Source organism: Pelodiscus sinensis, chromosome 21 (genome assembly GCF_049634645.1).
Source record: "Pelodiscus sinensis isolate JC-2024 chromosome 21, ASM4963464v1, whole genome shotgun sequence".
Lineage (NCBI taxonomy): Eukaryota > Metazoa > Chordata > Testudines > Trionychidae > Pelodiscus > Pelodiscus sinensis.
In genome coordinates, this window is record NC_134731.1 from 10874957 (window position 1) to 10891928 (window position 16972).

The following is a 16972-nucleotide window of genomic DNA, read 5'->3' on the forward strand; positions in this document are numbered from 1 at the left end:
ATTTTTTCCATTGACTTCAGTGGGAGTAGAGTTGAATCAACACTGAAAAAAGGGGGGCCTGATTTCATCTCTTACCAGTTTAATGGCCATGTAATTCCATCGGCACTGATTACATGACTAGTTTGAGGAAGGGCTACTCAGAAGAATAAAGATTTGCAGAACTGGACCTTTTTGCATCTACTCAAGAAAGTTTCCTGCTCTCAAATCTCTTTCTTTCCATTGAAGTCAATGGAATTTATACCCAGGCTTTAAAATTAAGCACATACCTTGTACACTTTTCTGAGTAGATGAAATACACAGGCCCAGCATGCTGGGGGAGAATTCGAGCATTAAGGAATATTTTTGTTCATTGTTACATTTTCATGCACAGAAATTCTAATATTTATTTTCTCTCCTTTTTTCCCCATGGTTTACTCATCTTCTTTCCCATCTCTTATCCCCTCTCTTATCCTCCTGCGGTATCTTGCCATAACTCCTCGAATGCTCCTCCTTTTCTGTATTGCAATTGCCACTGCATTTCCTTTTCGAACTTCATCAATTTCCCTATGCATAATCTTCCTGTCTAACATGCTATGGAATTCTAAATACTTTGAATTCATTCTGAAATGCTTCCTCCAAGACCCTGGGATCATGAGTATACAAAAAGACATTACTGTCAGCAGAGATTGAATATTTACTGTCCAGTCATTGATGAATAGAGCTTTCTGATATTTTTTCCTCTCCGCATCAATCTCTGCTTTAATGCGTAAAGCGCCACAAATCCTTTTTACTTGTTCTATTGTAGTAATTTGTCTAAAGTGATAACACAAATGCTCTTAAAAAGAACAAGTGTCAAGTGTATCACTGGTTTAGGCAAACCATGCACAATGGTGCACTGCTGGGAAAGCAAAGTATCTTCTTTGCATTCTGAATGCTACAATTTAAAGCAGGGAGCTTCAACTGTAGTCCTTGCTATTGTTGATTGAGCTCCAACCTTTAAGAAATTTTGATCATAGGCTCTTGATTGAATATAAATTTTCAAAGGTTGGGGGCTTTGGTTTTATACATATTTGAAAATGATGTTAAGCTATAACTTGTAAGCACGTGGATTGCATGTAATTACTGCTGCTTTTCCTTTCTGTGCTTCTGTTATAAGAGAACTGGCCTGTTTTCCTGTGGTTCTCTTCCTTCCCCTTTCTCCCCCACACTTCCCTCTTTCTAATGAATTGTTTATCGTAGAAATTCCTTTTTCATTGAGTTATCAAACTTAGACAGTAAAAGGTGGACTCGGTCCTCGTTTGGGCGTAGAACTCCCAGTGAACTGGGAATTCCACATTCGGAAAAGTTACAGGATGAAGTCAGTAACTGAGGCGAAACAGTAGAGATGAATCTATCCCCTTGGGTCTAATCTCTTGAGATATGATTAACCATAACAAAGAACTTGTAGGCTGTCTACTCTGTCTGAACATCCCCACTTAACTTATAAAGTGCACCTTAATATATTTTATGGCTAAAAGATGCAAAGTTCATCAGTAGCTTTTTTGCAGGTAGGGATTTGGGGCCTAATTAAGATCTTTTTTAGATGTATAGAGATGCAGATACCTAGTGAGATTTTTAAAAGCTCCCATTGGGCCCTTTAACTGAATGGCTTTTCTGTACATATTGAGGTATTTTTAAATCCTTTGGAGAGATGATGGACAGCCCTGGAAAATGAAGCCCTCTAGTTAGTCCCAGCCTACCAGTAGCATGCATGTTCCTCAGTGCATCTCATCTCTGTTTGATGGGGTTGGAGACCCTGCCACCGTATTTCAATTTGCCAGAAAGGATGTCCCTGAATTGCAAATGCAACTGGACACTGCCCACTCAGGATTGCCCATGAAGTCACAAAGGTCAGCCATGGGCTTGTTTAGTCTGCAGAAGAGAAGAGTGAGGGGGGATTTGATAGCAGCTTTCAGCTTCCTGAAGGGAGATTCCAAAGAGGACGGAGAGAGGCTGTTCTCAGAAGTGACAGATGGCAGAACAAGGAGCAATGGTCTCAAGTTACAGTGGGGGAGGTCTAGGTTGGACATAAGGAAAAACTATTTCCCTAGGAGGGTGGTGAAGCACTGGAATGGGTTACCTAGGGAGGGGTGGAATCTCCATCCCTAGAGGTTTTTAAGTCTCAGCTTGACAAAGCCCTGGCTGGGATGATTTAGATGGGATTGGTCCAGCTTTGGGCAGGGGGCTGAACTTGATGACCTCCTGAGGTCGCTTCCATGCCTAGGATTCTATGACTAGTCTTTAGATACATAGAAGTGAAGGGCTCCCTAACCTATTACCGATTCCCTGAGCCTTCCACGTGCTGTTATGACATATCCCCTCTTCATATTGAAGGATTACTGTATCTGACCCACTTACCCGTTTGGGTGGCACGACTGTTTGTTTGCTCTGAGCTTTGTCTAGCAGGTTTGACACTCCAAAAGGAGTCCGCTTTCCTTGGCATACATAACTACGGTGCAGAAGAGCATAGTATTGTATGAAAGGTGCAGAATACACCTTAAAAGGTCCAGTTCAGTGACACTCTCGTGTTTCTTTGCACAATAAAGGACACTGACGCTAGTTCTGTTGCCATTTTGAATGGTTATAAATGATCTGGCACCTTTTCACTAGCTTGGCTTTTGCCAAAATTTTGGAAGATCATCTTCCCTCCAGGAAGCTGAATCCAGTTGTGACTCTTGAGAGCCCATAGAATGGGGCCTACAAAGGCATCCCCAAAAGACGCTGACATTGAGGTCTCGTCTGTTTGGAGACATTGACTGGAACAAAAATGCAGAGCAAGCTATTCTGCAATGGCTGTTTCAGAATAGCTCCCCATGGGTTTATCCCTATTATGCTGGGGATCGATGCTACAGCGATCGATCCGCTGGCTGTTGATTTATCACGCCTGCTTAGACATGATAAATCAGTCTCCAAGTACTCCGCCCGTCGATGCCAGTACTGCTCTTCTTGTCCTGGTGGTGTTGGCATTGATGGGAGAGCAGCCCTTGCTTACCTTACCTACCACACACAAGATGCCGTAGTAAGTACATTGACTTCAGCTTCACTATTTGCGTAGCTGAAGACACGTAGATTAGCTTGACAGTAGGGGTTAGTGTAGACTAGGCCCATGTGGACACACTTCTGGATTAAAACTCATTTTATTCTGAAATGATTAGTGCACTTCCAAACCTAAGCAGTTATTTTAGAATAAAATCATTTTTATTCCAGAATAGCCTGTGGAATAGGACACCACAATAGATTTTTTTCCCCCTGTGTAGACAAACCTTCAGAGTAGTTTGTATCACTCTTCCTAAATTTACCCTCCCCCCCCCCCTTTTTTTTTTGGGCATGCTTTTTTACAGTGAAATATTTTAAATGTCAACAGTGTTAATTATCAACATTGGCATCTGAGTTAGTGCCTTCTGAAATGAATGGGGACAGTTCACAACTCAGAGCTATTGTTTCAGACTTTCTGCAAATTCAGGGAAATGTGGCTAGATTGGTTACATTCAGGTCATGTTGTCAAGGTTTTCTTCATAACCGTAAAGCTAGAGATGCACTTCTAATTTTTAAATGCAAGCTGTGATTGTGAGGAACAGTAGAGACTAGAACAGTTCTCACCCACTCTGGCAAATCGTTTGGGTTCTCCCTGCGCTTTGAGAATCGCTACCCTAACCCTTTGATTTATTTTGGGATACACTTTTATTCTCTAAAGCTTGTTTCTAGTAACCACTAACTAACTCTTATTGTATTTTTTTTCCCTGTCTTTTATAGGTTGTAGCTACTGGTGCAATAACTGGGTCTGCCTTGCATGCTTCCATTGTGTTGTTTCCTAATTGAGAACTTGGACAATCACCTCTCCCTTAAAAACAAAACAGCTACTAAAATGTTTAACCCTTGGGACATAACCAACACTTTACAAATTCCTCTCTTGTCTTTTTCTCTTGGTGTGGGCTGTTAGCTTGAATAATGATGCTTGTCTTCAAGAAAAACTGCTATCAACTAACTATATGGCCATTTGTATTCACTTCTGAATCATTTCAACAGGCTGTAACTTCTTCCTCAAAATGGTCTTGTGATTACTGTCTAACTCCTACTACCAGCTGATTAGCAAGGCATAAACAAGAGAAATGGCACTCTGGATTGTATAGTTGTGGGTTGTTTTGTTGTTGCTAAATGTTGTCTTGGGTTGTGTGCATTCTGCAAGCCTCATCCAACAAAAAATGACACAAGCCACTAAAGCCAGGTCTACACTAGACCCGGCAGCTCGGCTTAAGGTACACAGCTGCAGCTACGTAGAATATGTAGCTGGAGTAGGCTTACCTTAAGCCGAGCTTGGCAGCATCCCCACAAAGCAGGAGACCAACAGGAGCAAACACTCCTGTCAGCTTCCCTTTCTCCTGGCAAGCGCAGGAGTACCAGACTCTGGCAGGCATCCCCTCCAAGTTCGATTTAGTGAGTCTTAACTAGACTTGCTAAATTGAGCTCTGGAAGATCGATCGTGGCAGTGGGATGTTCCGCGGAGTGAAGACATGGCCTGAGAGTCCTTGGGTTACACCTCAAAATCATTATTGCTGTGCTGTGTAACTCTTGAATGTTATAGTTTCACAGGCCCAAATGATGATTGGGAGCTAAGTACTGAAAGTTAGAGAGGAAAGTTCCTACTTACCGTTTGTGTCTTTGAAAAATCTCCCTCCTAAGCCCGAAGGACCAGAGCCATCTTCCGTTCAAACCAGTAACATTTTGTCATTGACTTGAATGGGAACTGGTTGAGCAGTTCAGTGACTGAGAGTTTGGTGTTCGAAGGGTCTTGCCTCCTGTAATGTAGTGTGGGGACCTTGCTGGTTGCTAAGCTTGGGTTGTGAGTGACCTCCACTGGCTGCTGTCTGCAGCATGGCCCAGCAGGGCAGGGAATGAGTCATTATGCAAGGGAGTTAAGAGCCTGTCTGATCAGTCATCTCCCAGGGAGCGGAACAATGGGAAGAAGGGGAGTGGAGCCCTGGCTGGGGGGAGGGCTGGAAGTGAGTGAGTTAGGTTTCTGGCTGGTATCATGGAGGAAGCAGCCTAGGCAACGGGCTGGGATTTAGGGGCCCATGCTCCCCCATCTCAAGGGGGGCTGAGGCATCCTAGGCCTGCCCTGTAACCAGATGACACCTGTGCTGTGCTGTATCCTGGAGAAGCAATAAACTCCCTCTATTCTACTGGCTGGTGGAGTCTGTTCGTGCCATTACGGGGGTGTAGGGGACGGGAAAACCCCAACGCGCCGTCACACCTCCTCATTTCCACTTAGCGAGCTCTTGGCTTTTCAGATTACAGAACAGGAAAGATGCAAGTTTCCTTGCTCAGGGTGTGACTGTTAGAAACACCACAGAAGTGCAGCTGCAGCTTCCATGCTGTACCATAGACCCGACAGTGATGGAAGTAAAGCCACCTCTCAGGGCATGTCTTCGCTACCTGCCGGATCGATGAGCTGTGATTGATCTAGTAGCGGTTGAGTTGTTGCCTCTAGTATAGATTCAGTAAATTGACTGCTGGACGGTCTCCCGTGAACTCTGGGACTCCATGGGAGCCAGAAGAGTTAGTCCCCAGCTAACCTTGGGCTCCACGTGGCACTTTTGCCTTTAAAGTGTAGCAACAACCTTTGGGTTGTTTCTACACCTCAAAAAGTGGATGCGCCCTATCAACTAATCGAGTAGTTGATGCAAAATGCATTGACTATTCAGTTAGTCAGTTGCCTGTAATTTAACATCCCTAATCTAAGTACATCAGCTTCAGCTACATTATTCATATGGCTGAAGTTGCATAACTTAGATCGACAGCCCGCGCTGTGTCGACAAGGCCTTAGGGGCAGTAGCTCGATGGATGGAAGAGTTCTTCTGATGCAGTTCTGAGCGATGTCGTGAAGTATAGTGTAGAGCAGCCCTCAATTAGGGAACAGTTGTAATTCCTTGTGGCTTCTCCCTTCCCTCCACACATGCACGCAGGCCCAGGAACAATGCAGCCATATGAACATTGCTTGTAACTTGGCTTTGCTAATAAGGGCGCCTATTCAGCTTTAAATTCTACTGTTTCAATACAAGTAGGTGTGTAAGAGTTTTGCTGAATTGAGCTGTAGCATAGCATACTTAAAGTGCTAAGCTTTTTTTTTGTTTGTTTAAAACTTGTCTCCATGGGGGGGACACTGGATAAATTAATCAGAATTGAAAACTTTTCTCTGGGAAAATGAGTTCATGGTCTGATTTCAGTGGAAACGATTGCCGTGCATTAAACCTCTGTGTGGACACACTCATTCGGCAGGGTTAAACTAAACTAAAGTAAAGCTACTTCAGTTTGGAATGGGAGTGTCCACTCTGGGGTTTAAACAGTTTAACACATCCACTTTACGTTCACACCTGTAGTTAATTCAGATTAACATTCCTGAGTGCCCCTTATAGACCAGCCCTTATAAATCGTGAGTGCTAACCACCTTTGTAGTGTAGCAGGCTATGAAACAGCAGCCGTCGGGTGATCTGTTTCAACCTTTCAGGAAACACAAAAGATCTCGTGAGTATGCTCTCTGCAGGTGAATGTCTCCCTTTAGATCCATGATATTACATTTCCAAACAGCCAGGTGCCTCAGTACAGTCCTGTGCAGCCAAAGAAAGCCCCCTTCAATAGTTAACTCATTTTGGCACCTGCGTTTAATCATCTGAGATGTTTTGTAAATTGAGCCTTTCTGGTTAGTACTAACAGATCTTTAGCAAATATAGGAAGATCTTTTCCGCTGAACCCTTGTTACGGTCTGCAGAGAAAAGAAGGTGGGTTTTTAAATCTGATTTAATTAACCTTATTAATGCAATCCTTTCCCTGTTAGAAATTGACCTTTCTAGGTAATTTGCCTCCTTCCATCTTAGCAATGGTTCTCCCAGGTTTCTATTCATTTTCTCCCTACGCCAGTTACGGGCAAATCTAATTTTTTACCTTTGATCCATCTGGGCAGGGGAGAGTTCTGTTTTGGGAGGGAGATTTTCAAAAGCATAAAGAGCAGCTTGGTTTCCAAAACCCATTCACATTTTGGACCCCATCTTGACTTCTCTCCCCTCTTTTGAATCCTTTCCCCCCAAATTTACTTCTCTTGAAGCAGAAAAGAATAGTGCTGTGGAGAACCTATCCTGAAAAGCATTGGGAATAAGGACTTCAGGATCAAGCGCTGTTATCAACGCTCATGGTATTTGTAGATGGCTTTATTTTAAACTTCTTTGTTGGATGAGCTTGCATTGTGCTTTATTGCAGAGCCTAACATTGATTTCCTTTATAGGACTCTTTATAAGGGCTGTTCATAGGGCTCTTTGTACGACAAATCCAAAATAAGAAAAGAAATGCATAATTTTTTCCCCTCCCTTCCCCACTCTTTTCAGCATTAACAGTAGCAAAGTTGTTCTCCGTTTTGAAAGATTTGGCTTGGGAATCCTGGAATCGAGTAACCAAAAGATCTAGCGTGGTTTGTAATTCTCTTGTTGATATTGTTGTCTGCCTGCTCACACAAACCATCAGAAACCTTCACGGCATCTTCTTCTGAACTATGAAACTGGTGCAGCCCGTACCTGCAAGCCACACGACCCTCCTTTCAAACTGTCTTTCGTTGTTTCTGAAGTCTGCATTCTACCTGAGCACCAGCAATTATTTAAAAAAAAATGTTTACATCATATGTTTCTCTATGTGAACTATATCTTTAATAATAAAGGTGATTTAAAGGGGTTTTCTAAGTGCAAGCATTCAGATGGCACTGAAAAGTACTGCTCCCCGTGCTCGATTGCATCTGTGGAGTAACTAAGGGCTAACTCCTGCACTGCACATCTTGTACACCATTTCCACTGAAGCTAATAGAGGTTGCACATCTGTCAGAGAGAACTGCTAGCTTTAAATCACGAATGCAGCCAATTCAAGTGAGAGGGAATGAAGTGAAAGCTCCATGGTGTCTCCATCAGGAAACTTACAAAAACGTTGACTGTATTGAAAAGAAATGCATGAATTGGGCTATGGTTTGAGCAAGTTAATACACTCTTGATTACTGATCTTCTCTGGAAACGTCCAACCGTGGGCTGGTTCTAATCTCTTACTGGCAGCCCATCTGGAATACTTACGAGTCCAGATTTACGCAGAGACCCAAATCCTGCCCTTTTATCATGCATGTTGATGAAGGTTGGAACCCTTTTTTTTTTTTTTAAGCACAGTTCATTCATTCCTAGACTAGCAGGGGGATGGGATTTTCAAAAAGAACCTTAAAGTTAAGCAGCAGCATCTCATTGGCTTTCAAAGAGAACTGGGCACCTTCATTCTTTAAGGATTTTTTCCTTTTAAATCTCAGCTTTACAGTCTTACAAACTGATCCACAGTAATCAGAGCTGCCATCTGCCTATTGCAGCCCAGAATGTGGGACTTAAGTTCCTCCTCCATTGTAAATGGAGTCCCATTGTAAGCAGGTTCCACAACAGTTGAGGAGGGATCTCTGAGCGGGGAGGGGAGACCCATAAGTTGAGTGTGGGCTGCTGGAATAGACCCTGGGAAAGCCGAAGAGAAGAAGGATGTTGAAGTAGGGAAGTGAAAGTTGAGGAGGGCCAGGGGTATTGTGTCTAGCGAACTTTGCACAGTCTGTGCTAGAATTCAGTTTAACGTGGCTGGGGAGGTGGGGGGGGGGTTAAGCTTCTTAGGGCCCCCAGACAAGGTATAAGGGGCTGGCTATATGCCCCAGAAGAGGCAGAGCCTTGGGAGCAGAAGGAGCAGGGCTGGGGCAGCTAGTCTACCAGATCGTGGTGCTGCCCCTCCCCCCTTCCACCCCCAGACCTCAGAGCTGTGTGGACCTGTGCTCTGGCAGCAATTTAAAGGGCCCAGGGCTCCAGCCACCATTGCTGCCACAGTAACAGAGGCCGGGAGCCCAGGGCCCCTTTAAATCACTGGGTCCCAGGACAGTTGGCCCTTTGCTCCTCCCACCCCATCAGCGGGCCTGAACAGGGTATCTCAGCCAGTATCAATCCAATCAAAGGGGCACGTAGAGGAAACCACTTCATGCTGACGAAATTTCACCACAAGGCAGAGGGTCAGTTCAAGGCCTGTGGCGCAAAAGTCCCTTTTCTGAAGACCCCAGTGGGGCATAGGCCTGGGTGCTGGCTCTGCGCATGAGTTTTATCCTGCATGAAACACTTTGGAGACCTGGCAGAACTCACTTCCCACAGCAGAATGATTTCTGCTGAGACAGCACTGGGTTCCTACAAACGCCTCCCCCTGCAGCCTATGTGGTATCACTTGTGTTGGGGAAACTACTTGCCCGAGGAAGTGGCACAAAACCACTATTAAAGTTTCATTCCACTTTTGGAACTAAAAGCTTGGTGTGCAAAGTTGCAGGGAGACTTTTAGCTGCAAGTTGGTTTTGTGTGTTGGTTTTTTGAGGCAAAAACCTTCCAAACTTTTGCATGGGAGCAAAGGGGCCATATTGTAGATCGCTTGTGGGAGAAAAAACAACCAACTAGTTCACTTGCACTATCTGGCTGAGTTACAGACTGTGTTCAACTCCATTTGCTAAGGGCTTGTACCCAAACCTGCCAATTGTGTTGTCTTCTCTGGGGTTTTACCTTGAGATAAAAATGCACCTCCACCAGTCGCTTTGTGACAAGGCCCATGCACCTTCCAGCCCCCCAGAAGAGGAAGTTTGACCCAGATCCTGCCGAGTATTTAGGTGCTAATTCCCATTGGCTTTGATGGGTGATATGTGCTGAAATACCTGGCACAGTGTGGGCCTAAGATCCCATTTCTTTTGACTGCTGGTTTTCTGGCAGGCTTCTCTGGGCTAACTCTGCCAGAATTAAATAGGCCAGATCCTACAAACGGATGTCACTCTGCACCGTTAGGCTGGGGCACTCCTTCCCTGGAGCCCATGGGTGGAGTGAGAGACTCCTAAAAGGTACATCTGTTTGCAGGCTCCTGACTTGAATTTTTAATAGGGGTAATTCCCTTTCCTATTGTGCTCTTGCCTTGCAAAGTCTCTGAGCAGCGTTACTGCAGCAGGCCACTTGTCTGAGTTAATGTGGTCAGTTGCTTCACCATTCTCCTTGGGCATCTGATACCCAGTTAGCTTGAGCTATCTTGTTGCTAACAATCCGAGGGTGCCCGTCTTTCAGAAGGGGGCAGAGGAACGCTCGGGGAGAGATGCATCCTTTGAAAGAATGCCAGGTGTAGGAAGCAAGCCTGGCTTGCTGCATCCTAGATGTATACATAAAATGCCTTGCACAGTGTTACCTGGGTGCCCCTTGGGCAAATTCTTCAGTTGAAATAAAGGTCTGGTTTTGCTGAGGATGTAGCAGGTACAGGCAGATACAATGGTGCTGTCCAATCGAGCGCTCCCCTCCAGCCCATTACGGGTATAACGAGTGTGAAGTCCTCGGAAAGCTGCTACTCTTGGTACATGACCCCAGATGTAAAACTGCCTGGATGTGGATGCTTTAGGGAAATACAACCCTTAGGGGCAAATCTAGTCCCGTTGAAGTTCAGGTGGTTTGCTGATGTTCAGTGGGTCAGGATTAGACACTCCAATGCGTGTGGCAGTTCTGTTTCAGAGCCTTCCCCACCCCATTCATATTCTCATGACAGACCAGCCAAACCCCAGTGGCCAGTCCAGGTCTTTGAACCCCTCAGTCAGTTCTGTTGGAAGCCCTCAACAGCTGCATTGATCTGGCTTATCCGTTCCAGCTTCGTTTGTTGGGCGCCTTTTCCAGCCTCTTACGGCCTGCGGACAATACGGGAGCATGGAAGTGTGTAGAGTTGACGTTTTCAAATGGGAGGAGGCATGGCCGGTTTTTCTTTTCTAGGACATGCAAAAGGGGAGCCATGCTTCCAGAGGCCATGTGTGAAAGTCTGGCCCCCCAGTTTTTCCCAAATCAACAAGGTGGCATAAAGGTTTTTTTGTTAGTCTCTAAGGGGACATCTACACTGCAGCACTATTTTGGGTTACTGGAAGTCCCGTTGAAGTATCCCGAAATAGCAATGCCATGTCTTTAAACGCACTCTCTATTTCCTGAAATAGCAGTGTGCTATTCTGGCATCCCTGTAACACTCGTTTCAAGAGGGTTAAAGGATTTGTCGGAATAGTGCCTTACTTTAAAATGTGGCACTGTGTAGACAACACCACATTTCAAAATAAGCTCTTTCAATTTGGACTCAGAATAAGCTATGCAATTGCATAGCTTATTCCAACAGAAAGGTGCTGACTAGATGCACCTTTAGATGCTACAAGACCACTTGTTTTAAGTTTTTTGGGGGGGTTTTAAGTTACAGACTGACACAGCTACCCCTCAGAGATTCCTAAATTCCACATTCAAGACAATGTAATAACGAGTAGATGCTAAATCAGCGCATACTGTGGTCAAGTGTTTTTAATGTGTGTCTTGAATGTAAACGGGTTGATGTGATAATTCCCAACTGTGGCAGTGTGGTACGTACTGATCCCACGATAGCTTTATTTTAAATAAATAAAACCCCTTGAGTGTAACTCTATTTGTGGCAAGCTATTTGCACCACATGGCTTTGCTAATTAAAACAAAAAAACTAATATTTGCTCTTCTCTCCAAAGCTAGTCTGAGTTGTATCCATTAGTGATGAGTAGAATTCAGTTTCATTAAAGAAATATTGATGGCCCAAGATGGGTTAAGATGAAGGGGAAATTATTTGTCTGTGTATGTATAAATGACATAAATAAATAAAAACAAATGTTAAGACTTATTAGACAAAACCTCTATTAGCTTCAGAAAGTGTTTTTGGCTCAGTAAGGCTCTGGTGATTTAAAGTTGTTCTGTTTTTGTTCCAGTGTTCTGAATTTAGTCCTTCATGTAACTGAAGAACATGACTCTGGTTTGAACACCTGGCACTGGCTGCAGCCTTAATGTACTCCTAGCAATTAGTTTCTGCAAGTTTGTGTGGGTACAAAAGGCCCCTCCAGTAAGGGGTCTCCAGAGTGTAAGACACACCTGGGTATTGTGATTATCTTCAGGGTTTGTCCTCCTTTTAGTCCCCATCTTGCAAACCACTGACTTCTTGCCTTCACAGTTGAGTTATCCATTCTCTCCTCCCCCGTTCATTAGCAGCTAGCCTTCCTGTGGCAACATGTAAGAGTAATGGTGGGCAAGTGATGCATTCTTAGCTATCCTTGAATAAAACTTAGCTAGGAGAGTCCGCCCCATTAGCACAGTTGGAGATCTGCTGCCCATGATTTATTTGCACATATGTAGTAACCTTCACAGAAACACAGGGCCGTGTTGCCCACCCCTTTTTAAGTAGAACTGCTGGACATATTTCAATGGGAAGGGCACAGTGGTCCCAATATATGGCTCTTTATATTCCAACACAGGTTAGGGAGAGATTCGGATACACTTACCCACATCCAGTAGCACCTGGCTGTATATAGACTGTGTTGAACACCTGCTTCAGCAGATGTGTGTTTGAGGTCAGTAGAGGGCCACTGATTTACACTAGCTTATGACCTGGCCTGATGTGAATTAAGATGTTAGAATCCTGCAGTTATTCTTTTAACTGTCTGATCTCTTGGGTCTAACAAGTTGTCTTGTTCTTTTAAAGAAGAGCTGGCAAGAGGCTGGGCAGTGGATAGCGTCTTTGGGTCTGATGGCTGGTGAAAATGGGAAGTCACTCAATTCATGTGGGGAGGGTGGGGGGAAGAAACTGGCCCATTTATTCCTTAACACGTGTTGCTAACGGAACCGGGTCTCTACGCTGCGTTGTTCTATGATTGTTTTGTGCTATTTCTTCTTGTGGTGGTGTAAGGGAGTGACTAGCACTGCAAGTCTGTATCATTTTAGCCTTGTAAATGTGAAGCTTGCTGTACAGTACTGCTACACTAGCAAGGACTTCAGTAGCGTATGTAAATGGAGTCTGTAATATGGTGGAAATTGACATATTTTCTTTTCAAATGTGATGTAAACTTTGTACAGTAAAATTTTTTTTTATATTTTCTATCAACTGAGTTTGTCTTCCAGAATTGCTATTAATTTAATTAAACTTGTTAGTATTAACAAAAGGTTCTGTATTAGTTTATGCAACCGGCAAAAAAAAAAAGTGCACTCTACGCTAATGAAATTCTGAATATTTAGGATTCTTTTCAGTGAATAAATCTCTGCTCTGGATAAAACAAAAGTTCTAGAATTGTGTGTTTTTATGTGAGACTTGCGGTTCATTTGGGATGCAAGATTTCCATGTTGATTGAAGATGTTACGCTTCATATAGCACCTTTTGGTGCTGAAAGAGCTGAGTATTTTGCAAATAATACATTTGATTAGAGTGCTGCCCAGAAGACCCAGCAATCCCTTATACTGGGTGCTGTACCAGCCCATTGACAGAGAATTCTTCTCCTGGAACGCTCCAACTTGAAGGCGATGTCTACACTTGCTGAGTCAGTTTCACTGGTGATAAGTGAATCGGTGAAAGAAAAGCACTGCTTTGTGTACTCACGGACTTCCATAGGCATCTGAAAGTGTTGACATTTGCAGCACTTCCATCACTTCTCAGGGCAGCTTTCTCCATTTTGACAATGTTTTGTGGGAAGGGAGGGGCTGATTGCAGGGTATATTGACTCTTGGCACAGCCTCCGCTCCCCAAATACTGATCAGCTCCAGTAGCTCAGCATTGCTCGAAGCAGAGGATCATTTGCTCTCTAGGCAGTCATTGTCACCTGACCTGAGAAGCAGGTCTGGAGCACCCACAGGGAAAACTTAATGGGTGATAACCCACCAGCAGCCAAGTTCCCCGCTTCTGCCTCCCTGCCCACTCCCATGCCTCTTGCCTGCTTGTGGGCCCCACTTCCAGAGCCCCACGAAGAGCTGATTCACAGTGTTCAGGAAGATCCAGAAGGGAGGAGAGGAGCAGGGACAAGGTGTGCTTGGGAAGGAGGTAGAATGAGAGTGAGGCGGTGTGCTTGGGGAGGAGGCGGGGCTTGGGGGAAGAGGTAGAATGAGAGTGAGGCCAACATCAGAGGGTGGAGTTGAACATTGATGTCACCTCCTAGGCAGAGGCTAAAAGTTATATAAACAAGTACGTGTCTTAACTTGCACATCACTGCAAAAACATGACCGGTTAGAGCTGTGCGCCTCTTGTGGAGGCAGTTTTCTTTTCTGTAGTGAAACGTGTTGAATTTTACTGCAAAAAGTCATTGGCAAGTGTAGCCGCTTCCAGGGTTTGGTTGTACCAGGACAATGGGATGTGCATGGAATTTGATTGTTTCGCATCAAATGGAAAGGGAGGGGTGTGATAGAAGTGACAGTCAGACTCCTGAATGACCACCGGAGGGCAGCCACTGTCCAGCAGCACGGCTCCTGACACCTTGGACTGCCCCCACGGAGCAGCCACCCACAATGCCATGCGTCCTGCCCACCCAAGGGTCCCATGACCTGGGCACCACTGGGTAAGTCTTCTAGTTAAATATACATATTAACCGTAACATACAGCACTTCTGGTGGTGTAAACCATTAAAAAAAACCAGGGTGGCTAGCAGAGAAGAGCAAGCACAAAGGTGACCAATCTCACAAAGCTGTTTAGCTGCTACATGCCAGCTTCATGGGTTTCTTACCTTGGCTTTAGTTTCTTATCTCGCCCTTCAAGCAGTCTCGCTTTTCAAGAGTCAGAGAGCAGAAGTGTTTGTTATGGCGAGGGCTTTTTTGGGAAAGGGATTTGAGTGTGACAAGGGACGTAGCCTGGAAGACAGATTTGCAGGGAGTAATGACTAGGTTGCCAAATCTTCAGTAAGGATATCATAGAATCATAGAATACTGGAACTGGAAGGTACCTTGAGAGGTCTTCATGTCCAGGCCCCTGCTCTCACAGCAGGACCAAGCACGGTCTAGCCCATCCCTGATAGATGTCTATCCAACCTGCTCTTCAATATCTCCAGTGATGGGAGATTCCACAACCTCCCTGGGCAATTTACTTCAGTGTTCAGAGTAGTTCTACTGAGCTCACTGGAGCTACGCCAAACTATAAGATGAATAGTTAAATGATGTTCTTCAGGAGCGAGTCTCTTTGGTGGCAACTGAAAGCGTATTGGGCAAACTTTATGTTGGTGTTCCTTCTTGACTACCTTCCGGGACAAAGGGCATGAGGTTTAGGTTACTCCCGTCATGAAAAGAGGGAGGCAAACAACACACTTTGAAGTGGAAGAGCGTATGGTTAAAAAAGGAGTCGGATCAGACATTTGAAATGGCATCTAATCGTGTAAAAGGGTCTCTCCATCCCATCCTTAACTGGGGAGCTTTCTGATCCATATGAGGGGGCTTATAAATAACTAGCCAATATTTAATTCAGAATGATGTGGTTTGGATACAAGACACATCATGTATCTGGATCCCATTTAGTCTCACTTCTGTGATTTTTACATCTCTAAAACCAGCTGGAAAATAGATTTCTTTTCTGCAGAAAAAAATTCAGTAACAAGGGAAAAAAGTTAATCAGAGTTTTCCACAGAAATGTTGACCCTGCATCAGAAGAGCCAAAAAGTTTGAGCTTTTATTAAAAATAATAATAATAATAATCTTTGCATAGCTGAAAACCCAATTCTGTGGCAAATATTTGACAAGCCCTACTTGTTTTAGTCTGTTATCGCCTTGACTCTACACTGGCATAGAACACACTTTAACCAATACTCACAAGTGGCAATCAGACACCATGACAATGAACACCTACCTCAGTGTACACTCCCCACCCCACACACACACTTCAAAGTGCTTCTTCAACCTCCAGGATTGTGGTTAGTTTCTAGGATGCACAGAGACCGGATGCTGTGCTGAAGTGGTTCTATTTGAAGAAGAAAAGCACGTTACTGTCTGTACACACATCGGTACCGACGGGTCATTAGACCAATAACTGGGCTGTGCTTCTTAGACCTTGTAACGATGCCTTGCACAGCCTGACCTGGGAGCATTTATTGAATAGGAGAGATTCTGAAGTTCTTTTTGAATGCCAACGTTGTGCTCTGTGTGAGCAGGCTAATGGCCAATGGAAGAGCACTACACTCACAAGCCCCCGTGCTACGAACTGTCAAAAAATGCGACTCTTGAGCTTGTGCTCACAATGGGGTTTAAAACATCACCACAAATTAGGGCTTCGGTGTCTAAGGGCATGTCTTACCCTTGCAGTTCTGCAGCAGTGACACCAGATGCGTCATGGGCAAGGTGGTAGCGCTGATGGGATAGAGGTGAAAGAGGGGGGATACTTCAAAGCAGCAGTGCTGCGCAAAATGCAGAGGCCGTTCAATGGTCCCTCTTTCTCCATTCATGTGCAGAATAAATTTTGTTATATGCACGGAGGCATGTGCACCACCAGTAGAAACACATGCTGCCAGCTCTGGACCCTCTGCCAATCAGCTGGGCTCATTTGACTCTCTCCCAGATGACTCTCATTTGACTCTCTGCCCTAGTGCTCAGCTTACAGGGAACACTGGCGATGGCATTGACCTAAGTCCCCAGACCCGCCCCCCACCACCTTGTCAGCAACCACTTGCTCCCACTTCTCCATCCCCCTGCCTGTGGCCACCCGCCCTGGGTGTGCCCCAGACCCCTGTGCCCGGCTGCCCTAGTGCCCTCCCCCCAGCCTGTGCAGTTCCTTGCCCGCCTGCATCTTCTCCCCTTTCGCCCCCCTCCTCCAGCCCGTGCACCCCGCCCCTCCCTCCCGCTGCACCTTCTCCCCCTCCCCCTGCGCCCCCTCCTCCAGCCCGTGCACCCACGCCCCTCCCTCCCGCTGCACCTTCTTCCCCTCCCCCTGCGCCCCCTCCTCCAGCCCGTGCACCCCCGCCCCTCCCTCCCGCTGCACCTACTCCCCCTCCCCCTGCGCCCCCTCCTCCAGCCCGTGCACCCCCGCCCCTCCCTCCCGCTGCACCTTCTCCCCCTCCCCCTGCGCCCCCTCCTCCAGCCCGTGCACCCCCGCCCCTCCCTCCCGCTGCACCTAC

The 16972-nt window shown here is 45.4% G+C and overlaps 1 protein-coding gene across 11 annotated transcripts in view; it reads left to right on the forward strand.

Annotated features, from left to right (window-relative positions):
* The window catches only part of KSR1 (kinase suppressor of ras 1), a 44156-nt gene extending 30983 nt beyond the window's left edge, over positions 1-13173 (forward strand). For 9 of the 11 annotated variants that reach the window (XM_075904838.1, XM_075904834.1, XM_075904837.1 and 6 more), the window contains one exon: positions 7395-13173. In XM_075904838.1, coding sequence (XP_075760953.1) covers positions 7395-7473 — 79 coding nt within the window. In that variant the 3' untranslated portion in view covers positions 7474-13173. The other 2 variants (XM_075904840.1, XM_075904836.1) reach the window with 2 other exon arrangements.
* The last annotated feature ends 3799 nt before the right edge of the window (positions 13174-16972 follow it).